This window comes from Rutilus rutilus (assembly GCF_951802725.1).
Source record: "Rutilus rutilus genome assembly, chromosome: 25".
Classification (NCBI taxonomy): Eukaryota; Metazoa; Chordata; class Actinopteri; order Cypriniformes; family Leuciscidae; genus Rutilus; species Rutilus rutilus.
This window is the reverse complement of record NC_140229.1, coordinates 786,752-804,826: the sequence shown is the minus strand read 5'-3', so window position 1 is coordinate 804,826 and position 18,075 is coordinate 786,752. Positions and strand designations below refer to the sequence as shown.

The window sequence follows — 18,075 nt, the reverse complement described above, 5'->3', positions numbered from 1 at the left end:
ATCAGACTCATTTCGTAACGGGTTAGTTATTACTGTGCATGCTTGGCTTCTGACAGTAAACACAATCTACTTCTGAACCTCAGATCAGGCTCTCGTTGAACATGTAGATGAGGAAGATTCTCACTGTGCTTGTGTTGCACTGCCTCCTTGTGCTCATGTGAGGAACACACACACACACACACACACACACACACACACACAATCCAGTACAAGCTCATGTGAGGAACACACACACACTCACTCACAATCCAGTACAAGCTCATGTGAGGAACACACACACACTCACTCACAATCCAGTACAAGCTCATGTGAGGAACACACACACACACACACACACACACAATCCAGTACAAGCTCATGTGAGGAACACACACACACTCACTCACAATCCAGTACAAGCTCATGTTTTATCGTTTATTATGGCCAGAAACAGTCACACAAATCCAGTGTCAGACATTAAAACGGGCTTTATTAGCACAGTCGTGTGTAAGGGAAGACATACTGTGCGTCTCACTGGAAGTGTGTGTACAATGAAAAACACAAACTCTGATGAAATGCTGGAACTCAAACCTGTGGCTTAAATATCAAGACAGATGCGAATCTAACGGTTAACACTTATAATAAACTTTATTCAGTCTAACACAAACACTGCAAAACATGTTCTTCCTCAGTATTTGTCTTGTTTTCCAGTAGGCGACTAATATCTAAACATTCTTTTCTTTTTTCTTTTTTTTTTTTTTCAAGTAAATTATTTTTATAATTGTAATATTTTGTATTTTTAGGGGATTTTATGGAACTACATTATACTTATGCAGTAGTTATAATCTATTTATTTGCTTTTTGAGCATAGAGGTGAGATCTTAAACTGGTAAATCTCGAACGCTTTAGAGCGACAGACTGAAGTTTGATCTCTTTTTAAAGACGACACTTGGCAGATTATTGATGAAGTGAAAAAAGTTTAAAAAGTGAAATACATTTTTTTTTATTGAATTTTAAGTTTATTATAATAAAAAAGCATAAAAATACTATTTTAAATTTTTATATGACATATTTTCCAAAACATGTTTTACTCTGAAACTATGATCTTTCGGTGAGATGTTGTTCGGCTGCAGTTCCAAACGCTTCCACTAGAGGAAACTCGGCATTTCTGACCGCGAGCAGAACAAGTGTGGCTGTTTTTCAGGACCATTAAACCTGTTCGAATCACGTCTATGATTGTGTTGTGTTCACACAGTAAGTGCCAAAACCTTTACCAAGTTTCGTACCATTCCAAAGAAGTAAAAACAAAATCTAAAAAAGCTAAATGTTAATATTTTCGGTCAAATATTACAGAGTTTTTTTTTATTTTATGAAAATGCATCAAAATAAAGTGAGTTTGTGCTTAAAACATGACTGAAGATATGAATTATTATTATTTCCAGTGGAGTCAGAAATATATACTTAATTTAAAGAGAAAACAAGTTTATTTTTCTGACCGTAAACTGGCAGATATTTGTTTTTAAAAACATTTTTTAAGCACAAACTCACTTCATTTTGATGCATTTTTCATAAACAAGACTTAATATCTGAAGTAATTTTGCTTCTTCTCCAGTAAATGTATCTTGATTTAAGAATCTTTAGATATTTGTGCTGGAAAACAAGACCGAAATATTAAGAAGAAACATTATTTTTGTAGTCTAAACACTTTGATATCGTATATTGATCGAATACTTTGATTTCCTGGTTATCAGAATGTGTATCGTGCGGAAGTGTTTTCAGTCGATAGACGTGTGCACAAGTCTGAGACCACCAGAGAAATATACATTTACATTCATGCATTTAGCAGATGCTTTTCCATTGCATTGAAAGAATACTGTACATTTCCCTGGGAATCGAACCCATGACCTTGGCGTTGCTAGTTGCACTGAGGAAAATGCTTTTATTTTGCATTTTTCTTAATTTATATCAGTCTTACAATTGCAGTGAAATATTGAACTAACACATTCATCCAAAGAACATCTAGGGCTTCAGTCTGTCCATACAAAGAGTCACATGATCAACGACACTTAAAAATTAGTCATATAGAAGAAATCGAGCACAATCTGTTTGTTTTATATTTTTAAAAATCCTAAAACTTTTCTTTTAGGCCTATAACTAGGTTTAAATCCCATATTTTCCAGTTGTGATTGAATGTAAATATCCTGATCTGTGCTGATGTTTCTGTTCGTCTCTCAGCCGGGGAAACAGGGCGGGGCTACGCGTGATGATGTAGGCGAAGGGGGCGGAGTCAGTCTGCTGTAGTCGATCTGAATGCAGGGTATGGATGAACGTTTAAAGCCAGGAACTCTGGAACAGACAAAGAAGTAGGTGGATTAATTTATTCACATGCTAGTAAAGCTTCACTGGCTGCGTTTACATGCACAGCTTTTGTTTCAATCGGACTGAATTCATTCCGATTGATGAATCTGAACGTAGTGTTTACATGAACGCTAAACATGTGATCGGGTTAATGTACACGTTTATATGTCACAAGCTTTAAATCGGAATATATTTTTTGACATGCGCACACGAATATACAGAGTTTTGCGCTGTTTGCGCATAATAACCATTCTCATACACTGGTTCTTTATTTGTTTTAAACAGCAGACTTAATATTTATCCGTTTCTGGTCATGATTTGGAGACAGTGAGCGTATGAACCGTTGTATCAGAGAATGTCTAATAAGGGGAGAAGTTCCACTCTCAGTAAACTTCCAGCTTCTGAACTGGTTGCAGTTCCACTCTGGCTCCACATGAGGGCGCTCACAGGACGAGTGCAGTTCCACTCTGGCTCCACATGAGGGCGCTCACAGGACGAGTGCAGTTCCACTCTGGCTCCACATGAGGGCGCTCACAGGACGAGTGCAGTTCCAGTCTGGCTCCACATGAGGGCGCTCACAGGACGAGTGCAGTTCCACTCTGGCTCCACATGAGGGCGCTCACAGGACGGGTGCAGTTCCACTCTGGCTCCACATGAGGGCGCTCACAGGACGAGTGCAGTTCCACTCTGGCTCCACATGAGGGCGCTCACAGGACGAGTGCAGTTCCACTCTGGCTCCACATGAGGGCGTTCACAGGACGAGTGCAGTTACACTCTGGCTCCACATGAGGGCGCTCACAGGACGAGTGCAGTTCCACTCTGGCTCCACATGAGGGCGCTCACAGGACGAGTGCAGTTCCTCTCTGGCTCCACATGAGGGCGCTCACAGGACGAGTGCAGTTCCACTCTGGCTCCACATGAGGGCGCTCACAGGACGAGTGCAGTTCCTCTCTGGCTCCACATGAGGGCGCTCACAGGACGAGTGCAGGATGAATGGAGGTCTATGGCGCTATGCCCCTCAAAATCCACTTTTCTCAGGATATAATTTTTTGTCTAGTAATTTGAATGTTGTATTCGAAAGGAGATGCAAAGAAATTACACATTGCTGAGTGTTAGATTTTTTAGAGTCACTTATTTGCTTTAAAAAGTCTTTTAAAATGTCAATGACGTCATACACATCGTACGACCAGAGATACTGCTTTACGGCAATCCTTCAGTCACTTTGGTGCTTTCGCGCTCTGCACTTTCTTTTCTCTCGAGGCATCGACAACACAGCTGACACAGGCAAACACACACAGCCGACACAGGCAAACACACACAGCTGACACAGGCAAACACACACAGCTGACACAGGCAAACACACAACACAGCTGACACAGGTAAACACACACAGCTGACACAGGTAAACACACACAGCTGACACAGGCAAACACACAACACAGCTGACACAGGTAAACACACACAGCTGACACAGGTAAACACACAACACAGCTGACACAGGTAAACACACACAGCTGACACAGGTAAACACACACAGCTGACACAGGTAAACACACAACACAGCTGACACAGGTAAACACACACAGCTGACACAGGTAAACACACACAGCTGACACAGGTAAACACACACAGCTGACACAGGTAAACACAACACAGCTGACACAGGTAAACACACAACACAGCTGACACAGGCAAACACACAACACAGCTGACACAGGTAAACACACACAGCTGACACAGGTAAACACACAACACAGCTGACACAGGTAAACACACACAGCTGACACAGGTAAACACACAACACAGCTGACACAGGCAAACACACAACACAGCTGACACAGGCAAACACACACAGCTGACACAGGCAAACACACACAGCTGACACAGGCAAACACACAACACAGCTGACACAGGTAAACACACACAGCTGACACAGGTAAACACACACAGCCGACACAGGCAAACACACAACACAGCTGACACAGGGAAACACACACAGCTGACACAGGTAAACACACACAGCTGACACAGGTAAACACACACAGCTGACACAGGTAAACACACAACACAGCTGACACAGGCAAACACACAACACAGCTGACACAGGTAAACACACAACACAGCTGACACAGGCAAACACACAACACAGCTGACACAGGCAAACACACAACACAGCTGACACAGGTAAACACACACAGCTGACACAGGTAAACACACACAGCCGACACAGGCAAACACACAACACAGCTGACACAGGTAAACACACAACACAGCTGACACAGGTAAACACACACAGCTGACACAGGGAAACACACACAGCTGACACAGGTAAACACACACAGCCGACACAGGCAAACACACAACACAGCTGACACAGGTAAACACACAACACAGCTGACACAGGTAAACACACACAGCTGACACAGGGAAACACACACAGCTGACACAGGGAAACACACACAGCTGACACAGGGAAACACACACAGCTGACACAGGTAAACACACACAGCTGACACAGGTAAACACACACAGCTGACACAGGCAAACACACAACACAGCTGACACAGGCAAACACACAACACAGCTGACACAGGTAAACACACAACACAGCTGACACAGGCAAACACACAACACAGCTGACACAGGCAAACACACAACACAGATGACACAGGTAAACACACACAGCTGACACAGGTAAACACACACAGCCGACACAGGCAAACACACAACACAGCTGACACAGGGAAACACACACAGCTGACACAGGTAAACACACAACACAGCTGACACAGGTAAACATGTGCTGGATGAGTTTTTGTTTTGTTGTTTTAAAAGACCATCAAGCGGTCGTAATCAGCCCTTCACTGACCAATCAGCGTTCATTAGCAGAACGCTAGCGTGTTATGGGCAACAACAACTGAACCTGTAAGAAATCTAAAGGACATAAGTACTCGTTCATTCAACTTTCGACCTATAACCCATGTTGAACTTGCAAAACCTACAATCAAATCTGAGATTTCTCAACGGCAATCGGGTGAAAGAGACACATTTAGCCGTCTAGCTCCATAGACTCCCATTCATTCTGCACTCATGGGCGATCGCCCCCAGTGGAGCTCTGGTGGAACTACAACCAACATTCGGTACAAAAGGACTTAAAGGAGAACTTGGCAACTCTAGCGAACTCTAGTCACTTCTTTGCTGATTTTCCCTTTTGTTGTCGCATGTTTTCCCCGCGAGCTCCCCCTACAGCTGTGGGGGGGCGTATATTTCACAACACTGTCGTAAAAAACTCACTTGCGGCGGCCTCCTCCCCCTCTCTACCGCTGCTCATGTGCGTTTGTTTTGATCGGAGCAAGCCAACTGTATCGTGTGGAGCTAGGTCTACCGAGGTGGGTAATCTGGTAATACATCATACATGCGTGTGTGTTTATGTCGAATTGCCGTAAAGCAATTCGTGTTTCGTTCTCGTTCTCGTTCTCGCTTCTCACGAGACTTCCAATTTCTATCTTGCCGGGACGGTAGTGCCCAAGTTGCAAGGTTGGTTTTCCGCCTGGGAACGCTGGGAGGAGCGGGGAAAGTCACCAATATCACCAGAACAGGTTGTTTAACCATCCAAATGATTTCTAGACAGTTTTATTAAGTTAAAAAAGTTACCAAGTTCTCCTTTAATAGGGAGTGGCCAGGCTCTCCGTAGACGGGCTCTGGTTGTATCGTGCTGCTTGTTCAGCGCGTCACATGTCATTACGCTATTTCTACGTCACTGCGCTATTTCTGAGTCATTGCACATGCGCAGTCCTTTCAGTTTGGGTTTACTTGTGTTTACATGTTCTCTCCATCGGATTAGAAAAGGAATAAACCACCCCTTACAATCCGATCGAAATCTCATTTGGATCGAGCTCAATCGGATCGTTTAAAGGGTTAGTTCACCCAAAAATGAAAGTTCTGTCAGTAATCACTCTCTCTCATGTTGTTCAACCCCGTAAGACTGTCGTTCATCTTGGAAACACAAATTAAGATATTTTTGATGAAATCTGAGAGCTGTCTCACTCCTCCATAGGCTTCTCTGTTACTGAAACTTGCCGGCCCAGAAAAGTTAGTAAAGACATCGTTAATATAGTCCAGTGACTACAGCGGCTCAACCTTAAGTTTATCAAGCAACGAGAATACTTTGTGTGCGCAAAAAAAACACAAAAATAACGCCTTTATTCAACTCTTCATGTTCCTCCGTGTGTTTCTCTGAGTGAGTTCACGAGACGCATGCGCCAGAACTGAGGAGACGACGCTCACCATCATTGGATGGGAAAGTGTGAAAGGTAAGCCATTCATTGGTCAGGCACTTTCACGTTTTCTCGTTGGTTTCTCACGATTCGGACATCCAGGAAATGCACACTTCAGAACCATTTTAAACATCGAGACCCGTCTCCGTCTTCTCCTCAGTTCCTCATGCGTCTCGTGAACTCACTCAGAGAAACACAGAAGAACATGAAGAGTTGAATAAAGGCGTTATTTTTGTATTTTTTGCGCACAAAAAGTATTCTCGTCGCTTGATGAACTTAAGGTTGAGCCGCTTTAGTCACTCGGACTATTTTAACGATGTCTTTAATAACAAGTTTCAGTTACAGAGAAGCCTATGGAGGAGTGAGACAGCTCTCAGATTTCATCAACAATATCTTCATCTGTGTTCCGGAGATGAACGACAGTCTTGGATTGGAACAACATGAGGGAGAGTGATTACTGACAGAACTTTCATCTTCGGGTGAACGAACCCTTTAATGTGTTTACATGAAGGCTTTTCAGTGCGAGTGAGCCGTCGATCGCATTACTAACGGATTATTTGTTGGCATGTAAACGCAGCCGCTGAAGACCGGGACGTGATCGAGCCGACAGGTTACAGAATCCGGTGTGACGCCGGTACCGACCCGTCCACATGGGCCTGAGGCTGAGCGCTGCCGGCGGGGTCATGGAAAGGGTCGTCCTCCTCAGGGACGGGGTGTCCTCCGCTCTCCTCCGACGGCTCCACCACGATCGACGGCAGACGCTCCTTCAGTCGCGCCGCGGGGCTCTTCATCTGCTCCGACGGCTCCGGGAAAATCTGACGGGAAAGTGAAATGGAAGCGTTTCAGACCCTGAGAGGAAAGAGCTGACGCTGCAGATCACGAGGACATCACAGTGATTTAGACCTCGGATGCGGGAGAACCTGTTGTAGGAGACTCTGAAATATCATTAGGAACCTTTAAAACAGCAGAATAGAGGCACTTTTAAATGCTTTATAAGCTTTTCTGAGTGGATCACTCTTTTTGTAGGCCTAGATATGCAATCTGACCAAACAAAGAACTGGAATAAATATCTAAAATGTATATTTATTAAGCATAATAATACTTGCAGAGATGATGCACAGCATCTACTGGCTATTACTGTTATAAAATGATTTTGACCAGACAGATTATTGATCTTTTTCCACAAAATTACAGCAGTCTGGCCCAAATACATGATAAATAATTCCTTTATGATTCAACTCATAGAAGTGTAGATGTTTACTGTAGTTAAGTTCCAAGAGTTTGCATATTTGCTTATACATATGATGGTGAGATAGAGCAATGGACATGCAAATAAGATCTACATGACATAAAAATGTTGTTACACTTTATTTTAAGGAGTCATTGTTACAGTGTAATTATATATTTAAGTACTGAGTAATATTAATTAACCACATGTACTTACTATAGGGTTAGGGTTTGGTTGAGGGTTAATTGCATGTAATTATGCATAATTCACTGTTATTACTACGGTAAGTACATGTTACATATGTAACAAGGACACTGTATAATAAAGTGTTACCCAAATGTATTGTTGCTATTCCAGGGAAATTAGTGTTATACAATTTCTTTAAAAAAATTATTAGATGTGTTTGATGCTTAGCATTTCAAGCTGTAGTTTAACAACAACCTCCAACAAACATGAATCCACACAGAGAAACACAAACTGAGACAAATGATTGGTCTAATATGAGAAGTGTGTGAGATGTGTGTGAGAAGTGTGTGAGTACCTGATGTGACGTGTGTTCTCCTCTCCTCTGCAGACGAAGCTGCTCCATGCTGGAGTCCTGTGGACCTGTGGACATCACACTACACACACACACACACACACACACACACAGAGAGAGAGAGAGAGAGAGAGAGAGAGAGTCTTGCAGTTACTCTACTCATCCAAACACAAATACAAAAACCTGCACAAACGGTCTAATGAGAGCCTTCACCTTCACGCTTCACAGGAACGCTGTGTGTGAGTGTGAGTGTGTGTGTGTGAGTGTTTGCAGTGTCAGTGTTGAATCCGCTAGGAAAAGCTTTAATAATCCCTGTAAGATCCTAATGAGGGAACAGGTCCATGCGTCACTGAATGACACAGCAGGACAGAAAGTGTGTGTGTGTGTGTGTGTGTGTGTGTGTGTGTGTGTGTGTGTGTGTGTGTGTGTGTGAGAGATAGAGGGTGTGAATGTGTGTGTGTGTGTGTGTGTGTGTGTGTGTGTGTGTGTGTGTGTGTGTGTGTGTGTGTGTGTGTGTGTGTGTGTGTGTGTGTGTGTGTGTGTGTGTGTGTGTGTGTGTGAGAATCTGGACGCCAGCATCTCAGTCGATCACATGTTGATCAGAAACAAACAAACACTGTATTATGGCAAGCCGTTCAGGAAATAATTCATGTGTATTGTGTGAATATGGATTGGTTCACTGGTTGAATGTATGGTTTAATGACAAACGCATTGGTTTATAATACATTGGTATAACCAGACATATACTGGTTTAGATACATCGGTCTGATCAAGTGTACATGGGTTTGCTCCTTTATACACTGGTTTGTTCAAGTAAACATTGGGCTCCTCAAATATGCATTGGTTTCCCCAACTATATATTGGTTTAGATACATCGGTTTCCTCAAGTATATATTGGTTTCTTCAGTTATACATTGGTTTGTATAGATATTGTTTTCATCGAGTATATTTTGATTAGATTCATTGGTTTCCTCAACTATATATTGGTTTAGATACATTGGTTTCCTCAACTATATATTGGTTTAAATACATTGGTTTCCTCAACTATATATTGGTTTAAATACATTGGTTTCCTCAACTATATATTGGTTTAGATACATTGGTTTCCTCAACTATATATTGGTTTAGATACATTGGTTTCCTCAACTATATATTGGTTTAGATTCATTGGTTTCCTCAACTTTATATTGGTTTAGATACATTGGTTTCCTCAACTATATATTGGTTTAGATACATTGGTTTCCTCAACTATATATTGGTTTAGATTCATTGGTTTCCTCAACTATATATTGGTTTAAATACATTGGTTTCCTCAACTATATATTGGTTTAGATACATTGGTTTCCTCAACTATATATTGGTTTAAATACATTGGTTTCCTCAACTATATATTGGTTTAGATTCATTGGTTTCCTCAACTTTATATTGGTTTAGATACATTGGTTTCCTCAACTATATATTGGTTTAGATACATTGGTTTCCTCAACTATATATTGGTTTAGATTCATTGGTTTCCTCAACTATATATTGGTTTAAATACATTGGTTTCCTCAACTATATATTGGTTTAGATACATTGGTTTCCTCAACTATATATTGGTTTAGATACATTGGTTTCCTCAACTATATATTGGTTTAAATACATTGGTTTCCTCAACTATATATTGGTTTAGATACATTGGTTTCCTCAACTATATATTGGTTTAGATACATTGGTTTCCTCAACTATATATTGGTTTAGATTCATTGGTTTCCTCAACTATATATTGGTTTAAATACATTGGTTTCCTCAACTATATATTGGTTTAGATACATTGGTTTCCTCAACTATATATTGGTTTAAATACATTGGTTTCCTCAACTATATATTGGTTTAGATTCATTGGTTTCCTCAACTATATATTGGTTTAGATTCATTGGTTTCCTCAACTATATATTGGTTTAGATTCATTGGTTTCCTCAACTATATGTATTTAATACATAAGAATAGGTGAATAAGAAACCAATATATATTTGAGGAAACCGATGTATCTAAACCAATATATAGTTGGGGAAACCAATGCATATTTGAGGAGCCCAATGTTTACTTGAACAAACCAGTGTATAAAGGAGCAAACCCATGTACACTTGATCAGACCGATGTATCTAAACCAGTATATGTCTGGTTATACCAATGTATTATAAACCAATGCGTTTGTCATTAAACCATACATTCAACCAGTGAACCAATCCATATTCACACAATACACATGAATTATTTCCTGAACGGCATGCCATACTGTATTGTTATTCTAGGATTTGTGTCTAATGACTCTAACCTCGTTACATCGTTGTGCTGGATTCATGTCTCTCGTCTTGTATCACACATACACACACACACACACACACACACACTCACAGAGTAAAATTGTTTAACTGGTGATTGTAACATCCAAGGTACTTTTTGATATAAACCATGATAATGAATAAATATCATATTCATTTACTATAGTATTCCAGGTACTTCTAAGAATACCATGACATTAGCATACATAAAAACATAAATTCATTACTTTTTTTTTTGGTACACATGATTTCAGATACATGTGAGTATTGTGTGTGTGTGTGTGTGTGTGTGTGTGTGTGTGTGTGTGTGTGTGTGTGTGTGTGTGTGTGTGTGTGTGTGTGTGTGTGTGTGTGTGTGTGTGTGTGTGTGTGTGTGTGTTCTTTCCCTCTGATGAGCATTAGCAGGTCGAGAGCAGGATTAGCGGCTCTGGAGATTAAAGGTTCATGGCACACACACTTCCCGCACAGGGCTCGACATGCTGAACACACACACACACACACACACACACACACACACGTGCAGGACCTGTTGCTTTTGTAATGATAATGAATGCATTGATGATATCTTGATTAATGCCAGTGATGATGCCATAATGAGTGCAGTTGTGATGATTATTGAGCGATTGTGAGTTATGATGCTTCGGCTGTTTACTTCTTAGCCTACTCTCTGTTTCTCTCTCCGGTTCTGCATCTTTATATCAGTCACTCCAGCATTATCCCTCTACTGTTATGCCGGTGTTTCCTTTAGGAACTTCTCATCTATTTTTATTATGTATATAATAGTTTAGTTCTCCATTCACGTCACATGCTGCTGGTTGTGTGTGTGACTGAAGGTGTGTGTGGTTGTGTAACACACCACTAGAGGGAGACAGACGACACATACTCTCTCAGGCTGGTTTGCGGATCCTCAACACATTGAACTCAAATAGTTTTCATAAATAATCCCAAACCTGATTCCCTCATGAACAGTGTTAGTGTTCTAGTTTACTCTGCAAAAACTCATTTACTTTAGAGATGTTTCACATAATGTAAAAACTGGCACAACAGAATTCAAGTCATTTATTTTGTTTAAAAGATCATTTAATTTTTTTACTGAAATTCAAGAGATACTGATTATGAATGTTGTTTTTTTACAGTGTGTCATTGTGGATCCTCCGTGTAAAAATAAGCTTTCAGCACAGACAGACAGAACGAGGAGAGAGACTATAACTGAGTGTTATATAGTTACTCTTGTTGTGTGTAAACTGTATTTTGGCAGCACAGCAGTGAAGTGTGTGTCTGTGTGTGTGTGTGTGTGTGTGTGTTACGCTGTTAGCAGCAGCATGAACACTCAGGACTTTCCTCTGAAAGGGTGTAAAAGAATCAAGTTTATTGAAGACAGAGACGACATGCAGCAGATCTCACAGCTCGTGTTGTGTTCAGAAGCCAGGATTAAACAGCATGTGAAAGAGTAACACAAACATAAGTATGTTACATCGTTGTCATCTATGCTGCATGTTTAATTCCTCGAGTGCTAAAATATTGGGATGCACGATATATTGGCCACCATATCGGTGTCGGCTGTTCAGCATGTGCAGCGCAAGTCTGTCATATCGGCTACAGAAAATTATAATGAGAACGTCATAATTGTGTGTTTGGGACGTGGCTTTTAATGGTGAGACTTTTGTTTTTGTAATCAGGCTCTCAAAAATTATATCAAAATGTGGATTTTGATTTATCGGCCAATATATCGGTTGTCGGCTTTCAAATAGAAATAATTATCGGTTGTCGGCTTTCAAATAGAAATAATTATCGGTTGTCGGCTTTCAAATAGAAATAATTATCGGTTGTCGGCTTTCAAATACAAAGAATTATCGGTTGTCGGCTTTCAAATAGAAATAATTATCGGTTGTCGGCTTTCAAATAGAAATAATTATCGGTTGTCGGCTTTCAAATAGAAATAATTATCGGTTGTCGGCTTTCAAATAGAAATAATTATCGGTTGTCGGCTTTCAAATACAAAGAATTATCGGTTGTCGGCTTTCAAATAGAAATAATTATCGGTTGTCGGCTTTCAAATACAAAGAATTATTGGTTGTCGGCTTTCAAATAGAAATAATTATCGGTTGTCGGCTTTAAAATACAAAGAATTATCGGTTGTCGGCTTTCAAATATAAAGAACTATCGGTTATCAGCCAAAATGTTCATATTGGTGCATCCCTACTAAAATAAATAAGAAAATATTGAGTGTCATACCCAGCTCACAAAAATATGTTCTAAGAACCCATTAAGTTATGAAAACGTTATTTCTAAATGTTCAAACATCATGGGAATGTTACTTTTGGAAGTTCTTCTGAAACAAGTTTTAAAAAATGTAAAAACTGAACGTTTCAGGAAAAAACACTCCTGTTTTGTGTGAGAACATTATTAAAAAGTAGATAACGTTGAACGAACGTTCTATTGACGTTACTGGAAGAACATTTGTTCATACTTTGAGAGCTTTGGCTTTTAATGGTGAGACTTTTGTTTTTGCAATCAGGCTCTCAAAAATGATTTACATTTATCGGCCAATATATCGTTTATCGGCTTTGAAATATAAAGAATTATCGGTTATCGGTAACATCCAAAATTTACATATCGGTGCATCCCTACTAAAAATAAATACAAAAATATGTTCTATGAACCCATTAAGTTATTATGCAAATGTTATTTCTAAATGTTCAAACATTATGGGAATGTTCTTCTGAAACAAGTAGTAACGTTCAAGAGTAGTAAAATGTCAAAACATCCAACTGAACGTTTGAGGTAAAACCGCTCCTTGAACGATGTTTTGTGTCAGCACGTTATTAAAGAGCAGATAAGGCTGAATGCACTACATCTACTGACGTTACTGTCAGAAGGTTTGTTGGTCTCTGAGTGTTTGATGCTGGTGTTCACATGTAGAGGCCGGCGGAGGGATACAGCACGAAGGGCCCGATGCCGTGGCCGGACGGGTTCTCCAGCAGGTGTTTGCGGTAGTAGCGGCGCAGGGCCGGGCTGCTCGGGTGCTGCTGTCTCACGTGGAGGAAGTATTCGTCGGGTCGGCTCGAGGTGAAGCCGCAGTCCTCGCACACGAAGATCTTGGAGCGCCGCTGCCGGTACGCGTACTGTTGCCGCACGCCGTGGATCTTCCTCAGGTGAGACTCCAGAGAGCAGCGCTGAGTGAAGGCCTTCTCACACAGATCACACCTGTACGGGCGGATACCTGCGCACACACACACACACACACACACTCAGAACACACACTGTCTCTGATACGACACTGCGGTCGCTAAGATTAAGCCTGTATAATCAGCAAGGATGCATTAAATTGATCATTTATAAAGATTCTATGCTCAAAGAATCATTAAATTGATCAAAAGTGACAGTAAAGAGATTTATAATGTTACAAAAGATTCTATTTCAAATAAATGCTGTTTTTTATTTTCTATTCAACAAAGAATCATGAAAAATAAAATGCATCACAGTTTTCACCAAAATATGAGCAGAAAAAACATTAAGAAATCTCACTGACCCAAAGCAAGCAGTCTATGGCGATACATCCAGTTTTGTACAAATATATGTTTGTGCCAATGTTCACATCAAGGATGATAACTATAATGATAAAGATATTGTTCCATGTATAAAAGAACAACAGAGTCACATACACTCACCTAAAGGATTATTAGGAACACCATACTAATACTGTGTTTGACCCCCTTTCTCCTTCAGAACTGCCTTAATTCTACGTAGCATTGATTCAACAAGGTGCTGAAAGCATTCTTTAGAAATGTTGGCCCATATTGATAGGATAGCATCTTGCAGTTGATGGAGATTTGTGGGATGCACATCCAGGGCACGAAGCTCCCGTTCCACCACATCCCAAAGATGCTCTATTGGGTTGAGATCTGGTGACTGTGGGGGCCATTTTAGTACAGTGAACTCATTGTCATGTTCAAGAAACCAATTTGAAATGATTCGAGCTTTGTGACATGGTGCATTATCCTGCTGGAAGTAGCCATCAGAGGATGGGTACATGGTGGTCATAAAGGGATGGACATGGTCAGAAACAATGCTCAGGTAGGCCGTGGCATTTAAACGATGCCCAATTGGCACTAAGGGGCCTAAAGTGTGCCAAGAAAACATCCCCCACACCATTACACCACCACCACCAGCCTGCACAGTGGTAACAAGGCATGATGGATCCATGTTCTCATTCTGTTTACGCCAAATTCTGACTCTACCATCTGAATGTCTCAACAGAAATCGAGACTCATCAGACCAGGCAACATTTTTCCAGTCTTCAACTGTCCAATTTTGGTGAGCTCGTGCAAATTGTAGCCTCTTTTTCCTATTTGTAGTGGAGATGAGTGGTACCCGGTGGGGTCTTCTGCTGTTGTAGTCCATCGGCCTCAAGGTTGTGCGTGTTGTGGCTTCACAAATGCTTTGCTGCATACCTCGGTTGTAACGAGTGGTTATTTTAGTCAAAGTTGCTCTTCTATCAGCTTGAATCAGTCGGCCCATTCTCCTCTGACCTCTGGCATCAACAAGGCATTTTCCACCCCAGGACCACACCCCTAAATGCATTGAAGCAACTGCCATGCGATTGGTTGATTATTTAATTTCATTAATGAGAAATTGAACAGGTGTTCCTAATAATCCTTTAGGTGAGTGTATAACGATAACGATACAGAGAAACCATACCTTCTTAAGTTTTCAGCCAATCAGAATCCATCATGCTTTAAAGAGCCTGAGCATTTAAAGCGACAGACAACAAAACTGTAGCGCTTATAATAAACAGATATCATGCTCTGGTGTGACGCTGATATAGTCATCGTTCTTGTTAGCCTTTTATTCTACCGTCATGCTAAAGGGGTGGTTGATTATGATTTGACTTTTCTAACTTTAGTTAGTGTGTAATGTTGCTGTTTGAGCATAAACAACATCTGCAAAGTTATGATGCTCAAAGTTCAAAGCAAAGGGAGATATTTTCTTTTACAGAAATGGCTTTTTAAGAACTACAGCAAACAGCTGGTAGAGACTACACCACATTCCTCTCGGGTTAGTGACATCACCAACCCTAACATTTACATAAACCTGCGATTTATAGATTATCAAGACAGAATATGCTAATCAATGACTAGAAGATAACTCCACATCAGCTACATAAATTCATCAACTAACCATTCAGAAAAGTTGTCTACATGTTGTCACTTCTTCTTGAGGAGCATCATTGTCTGACTCCGGTTGAACATAACAAGCTATTGAAGCTCCGCCCCTGCGCCGGGAGCAGCAGCTCATTTGCATTTAAAGGAACATACACAAAAACGGTGCATTTTTGCTCACCCTCAAAAAGTGGCAATTTTACCATGCTATAAAAATATCTGTGGGGTATTTTGAGCTAAAATTTCACACACACACTCTGGGGACATCAGAGATTATTTGACATATTTGTGTAAAGGGCATTATACCACCGCTTTAAATGTTGTCTGGTTTTCTCACCGGTGTGTGTGCGCATGTGTCTCTTGAGGTCGAAGGTGTCGTTGAAGCCTTTCCCGCAGTATCTGCACGGGTGTCTCTTGATCAGACTGTGACACTTCAGGTGTCGCGTTAGCATGCGCTGGAGCGGGAACGCTTTATGACACACCGAACACAGAAACTCAGACGAGCCGCCGGATTCACGCGCCTGTATCAGAGGAACACATGTGCAGGTGTAAACACTCAATGTTCTCTGAAACGAGCTGCATTTATAAAACATTAGACCAACATCCAACTCAAACGCTCCATGAGTAATGCATTCGCAACGCTTATTACAGAGCAGGAGATTCATTTATAAGAGCCGAACGCCACTTCACACACAAGAGTCGTGAATTATAAACACACACTCGCCGGGAGAATGTGTGTGTGCATCTGTCAATGACTCTGATCCTGTGTACGAACATTAGAGACGGAGCAGTTTAACGACACCGATGGAGATCTGAGGAAAAACACTTTAATATTCATTATGAGTCATAATCATAGATACAGTGATGTTCACAATAACAGTTTACATAAATAAAAGAATGATTTAAACTCTGTTATACATCTGATAGACACTTTTAGATTAAATATGCCATTCTCATTAATGGAGTAACACTTAAATTACATCAAATCGTTACCGAGAAGTAAAAAAAAAGTATATTCTAATAAATAGTAATATTAGTAGTGTATGCGCTGCTGTCGAACACTTCTCCTGAGGCGTTCTGTGTGTTAATGTTCACTCAGGGCATGATAACAGCAGAACTCGTGATCTGAGGAAATATGATCAATAAGGCCTTTCTGTTTCCATTAAAAATATAAAGCAATTAAAAATACTATTTGGCCAGTGGAAAAGATTGAGAAAAACTTTCTCTGAAATGTATTTTATATCAGGCTATTTTATTTATTTATTGAAAAACAAGGCAAGGATCGGCTACTAAATGCTTTAGCAATGTAATGTGACGCAAATCCGTATCTCATATTTTCCTAATGTCTTGTACTGTTAAACATGGGATCACGTGGATGAATATGCATATGCAAATGATATGCAGATGAGGTTATGCATAGTAAAACGAGGCGTTGTGAGCTCATATATGGTTATTTCGGTGAGGAGACGCGTGTTCACAGTCTTCCTCTGACTGGGTTTATAAAGGGAATCTGGCGTTCTGGCGTACACACGCTTTTATAGATCCTACACACAGTTTTATAAACGAGGCCCCAGATAACTCTGAACGAACGTTCTGTTAATGTTACTGGATGAACGTTTGTTCGTATCCATGTGAGGATGTGAGATGTGTAGTTCATGTTTGTCGTCACCTTGTTCAGCGGTGCTGATGTTAATGCAGCGGGAGGAAGAGGAAGAGGAAGAGGAAGTGAACTCTGAGACGCCTGAACTCTCTCCATCCCATAATCCTCTCTGCGACGCTCCAGAGCTTCAGAAGCAGGTGTGTGTTTATGGACGCTCTCCGACACTGATTCCAGACCAGCACTGTGTGTCTGTACAGCTACTGAAACACACACACACACACACACACACACACACACACACACACACACACACACACACACACACACACACACACACAGAGACAGACACACACACAGGTTTTCTGTTTAGTTTTCAACACAAAAAAAGAGTAAAATATGATCAAATAAAACAAAAAATCTCTCTTTTTTTCTTCTTTTTTTCATTAATATTTGTATTGAATTTTCTCAGTTTTTTTGGTTTGTTTTCAGCACACAAAAATATTAAATATAATAAAATAAAATATTTTTCTCAGGCTTTTTGTTTCGTTTTTAGTACAAAAAATATTAAAATAACATTAAAAAAATGTCTCAGGTTTTTTTTTATTTGGT

At 40.5% G+C, this 18,075-nt stretch overlaps 2 protein-coding genes across 2 annotated transcripts; both read right to left on the bottom strand.

The window, feature by feature from the left end:
• Window positions 1–1,040: 1,040 nt before the first annotated feature.
• LOC311285547 (uncharacterized protein) lies at window positions 1,041–8,674 on the bottom strand. The gene is made up of 4 exons (XM_084401228.1): window positions 8,594–8,674; window positions 8,384–8,462; window positions 7,257–7,429; window positions 1,041–2,325 (listed from the first exon to the last, which is right to left on the bottom strand). Exons 2-4 carry the CDS (start codon window positions 8,456–8,458, stop codon window positions 2,211–2,213), a joined length of 363 nt encoding a protein of 120 aa, XP_084257354.1. The 5' UTR covers window positions 8,459–8,462; window positions 8,594–8,674; the 3' UTR covers window positions 1,041–2,210.
• A 4,942-nt stretch (window positions 8,675–13,616) lies between these two features.
• LOC311285260 (putative transcription factor Ovo-like 1) lies at window positions 13,617–17,619 on the bottom strand (the record flags this gene model as incomplete). Its single annotated transcript, XM_084400838.1, has 3 exons — window positions 17,536–17,619; window positions 16,204–16,387; window positions 13,617–13,927 (listed from the first exon to the last, which is right to left on the bottom strand). Exons 2-3 carry the CDS (start codon window positions 16,316–16,318, stop codon window positions 13,617–13,619), a joined length of 426 nt encoding a protein of 141 aa, XP_084256964.1. The 5' UTR covers window positions 16,319–16,387; window positions 17,536–17,619.
• Between the last annotated feature and the right edge of the window lie 456 nt (window positions 17,620–18,075).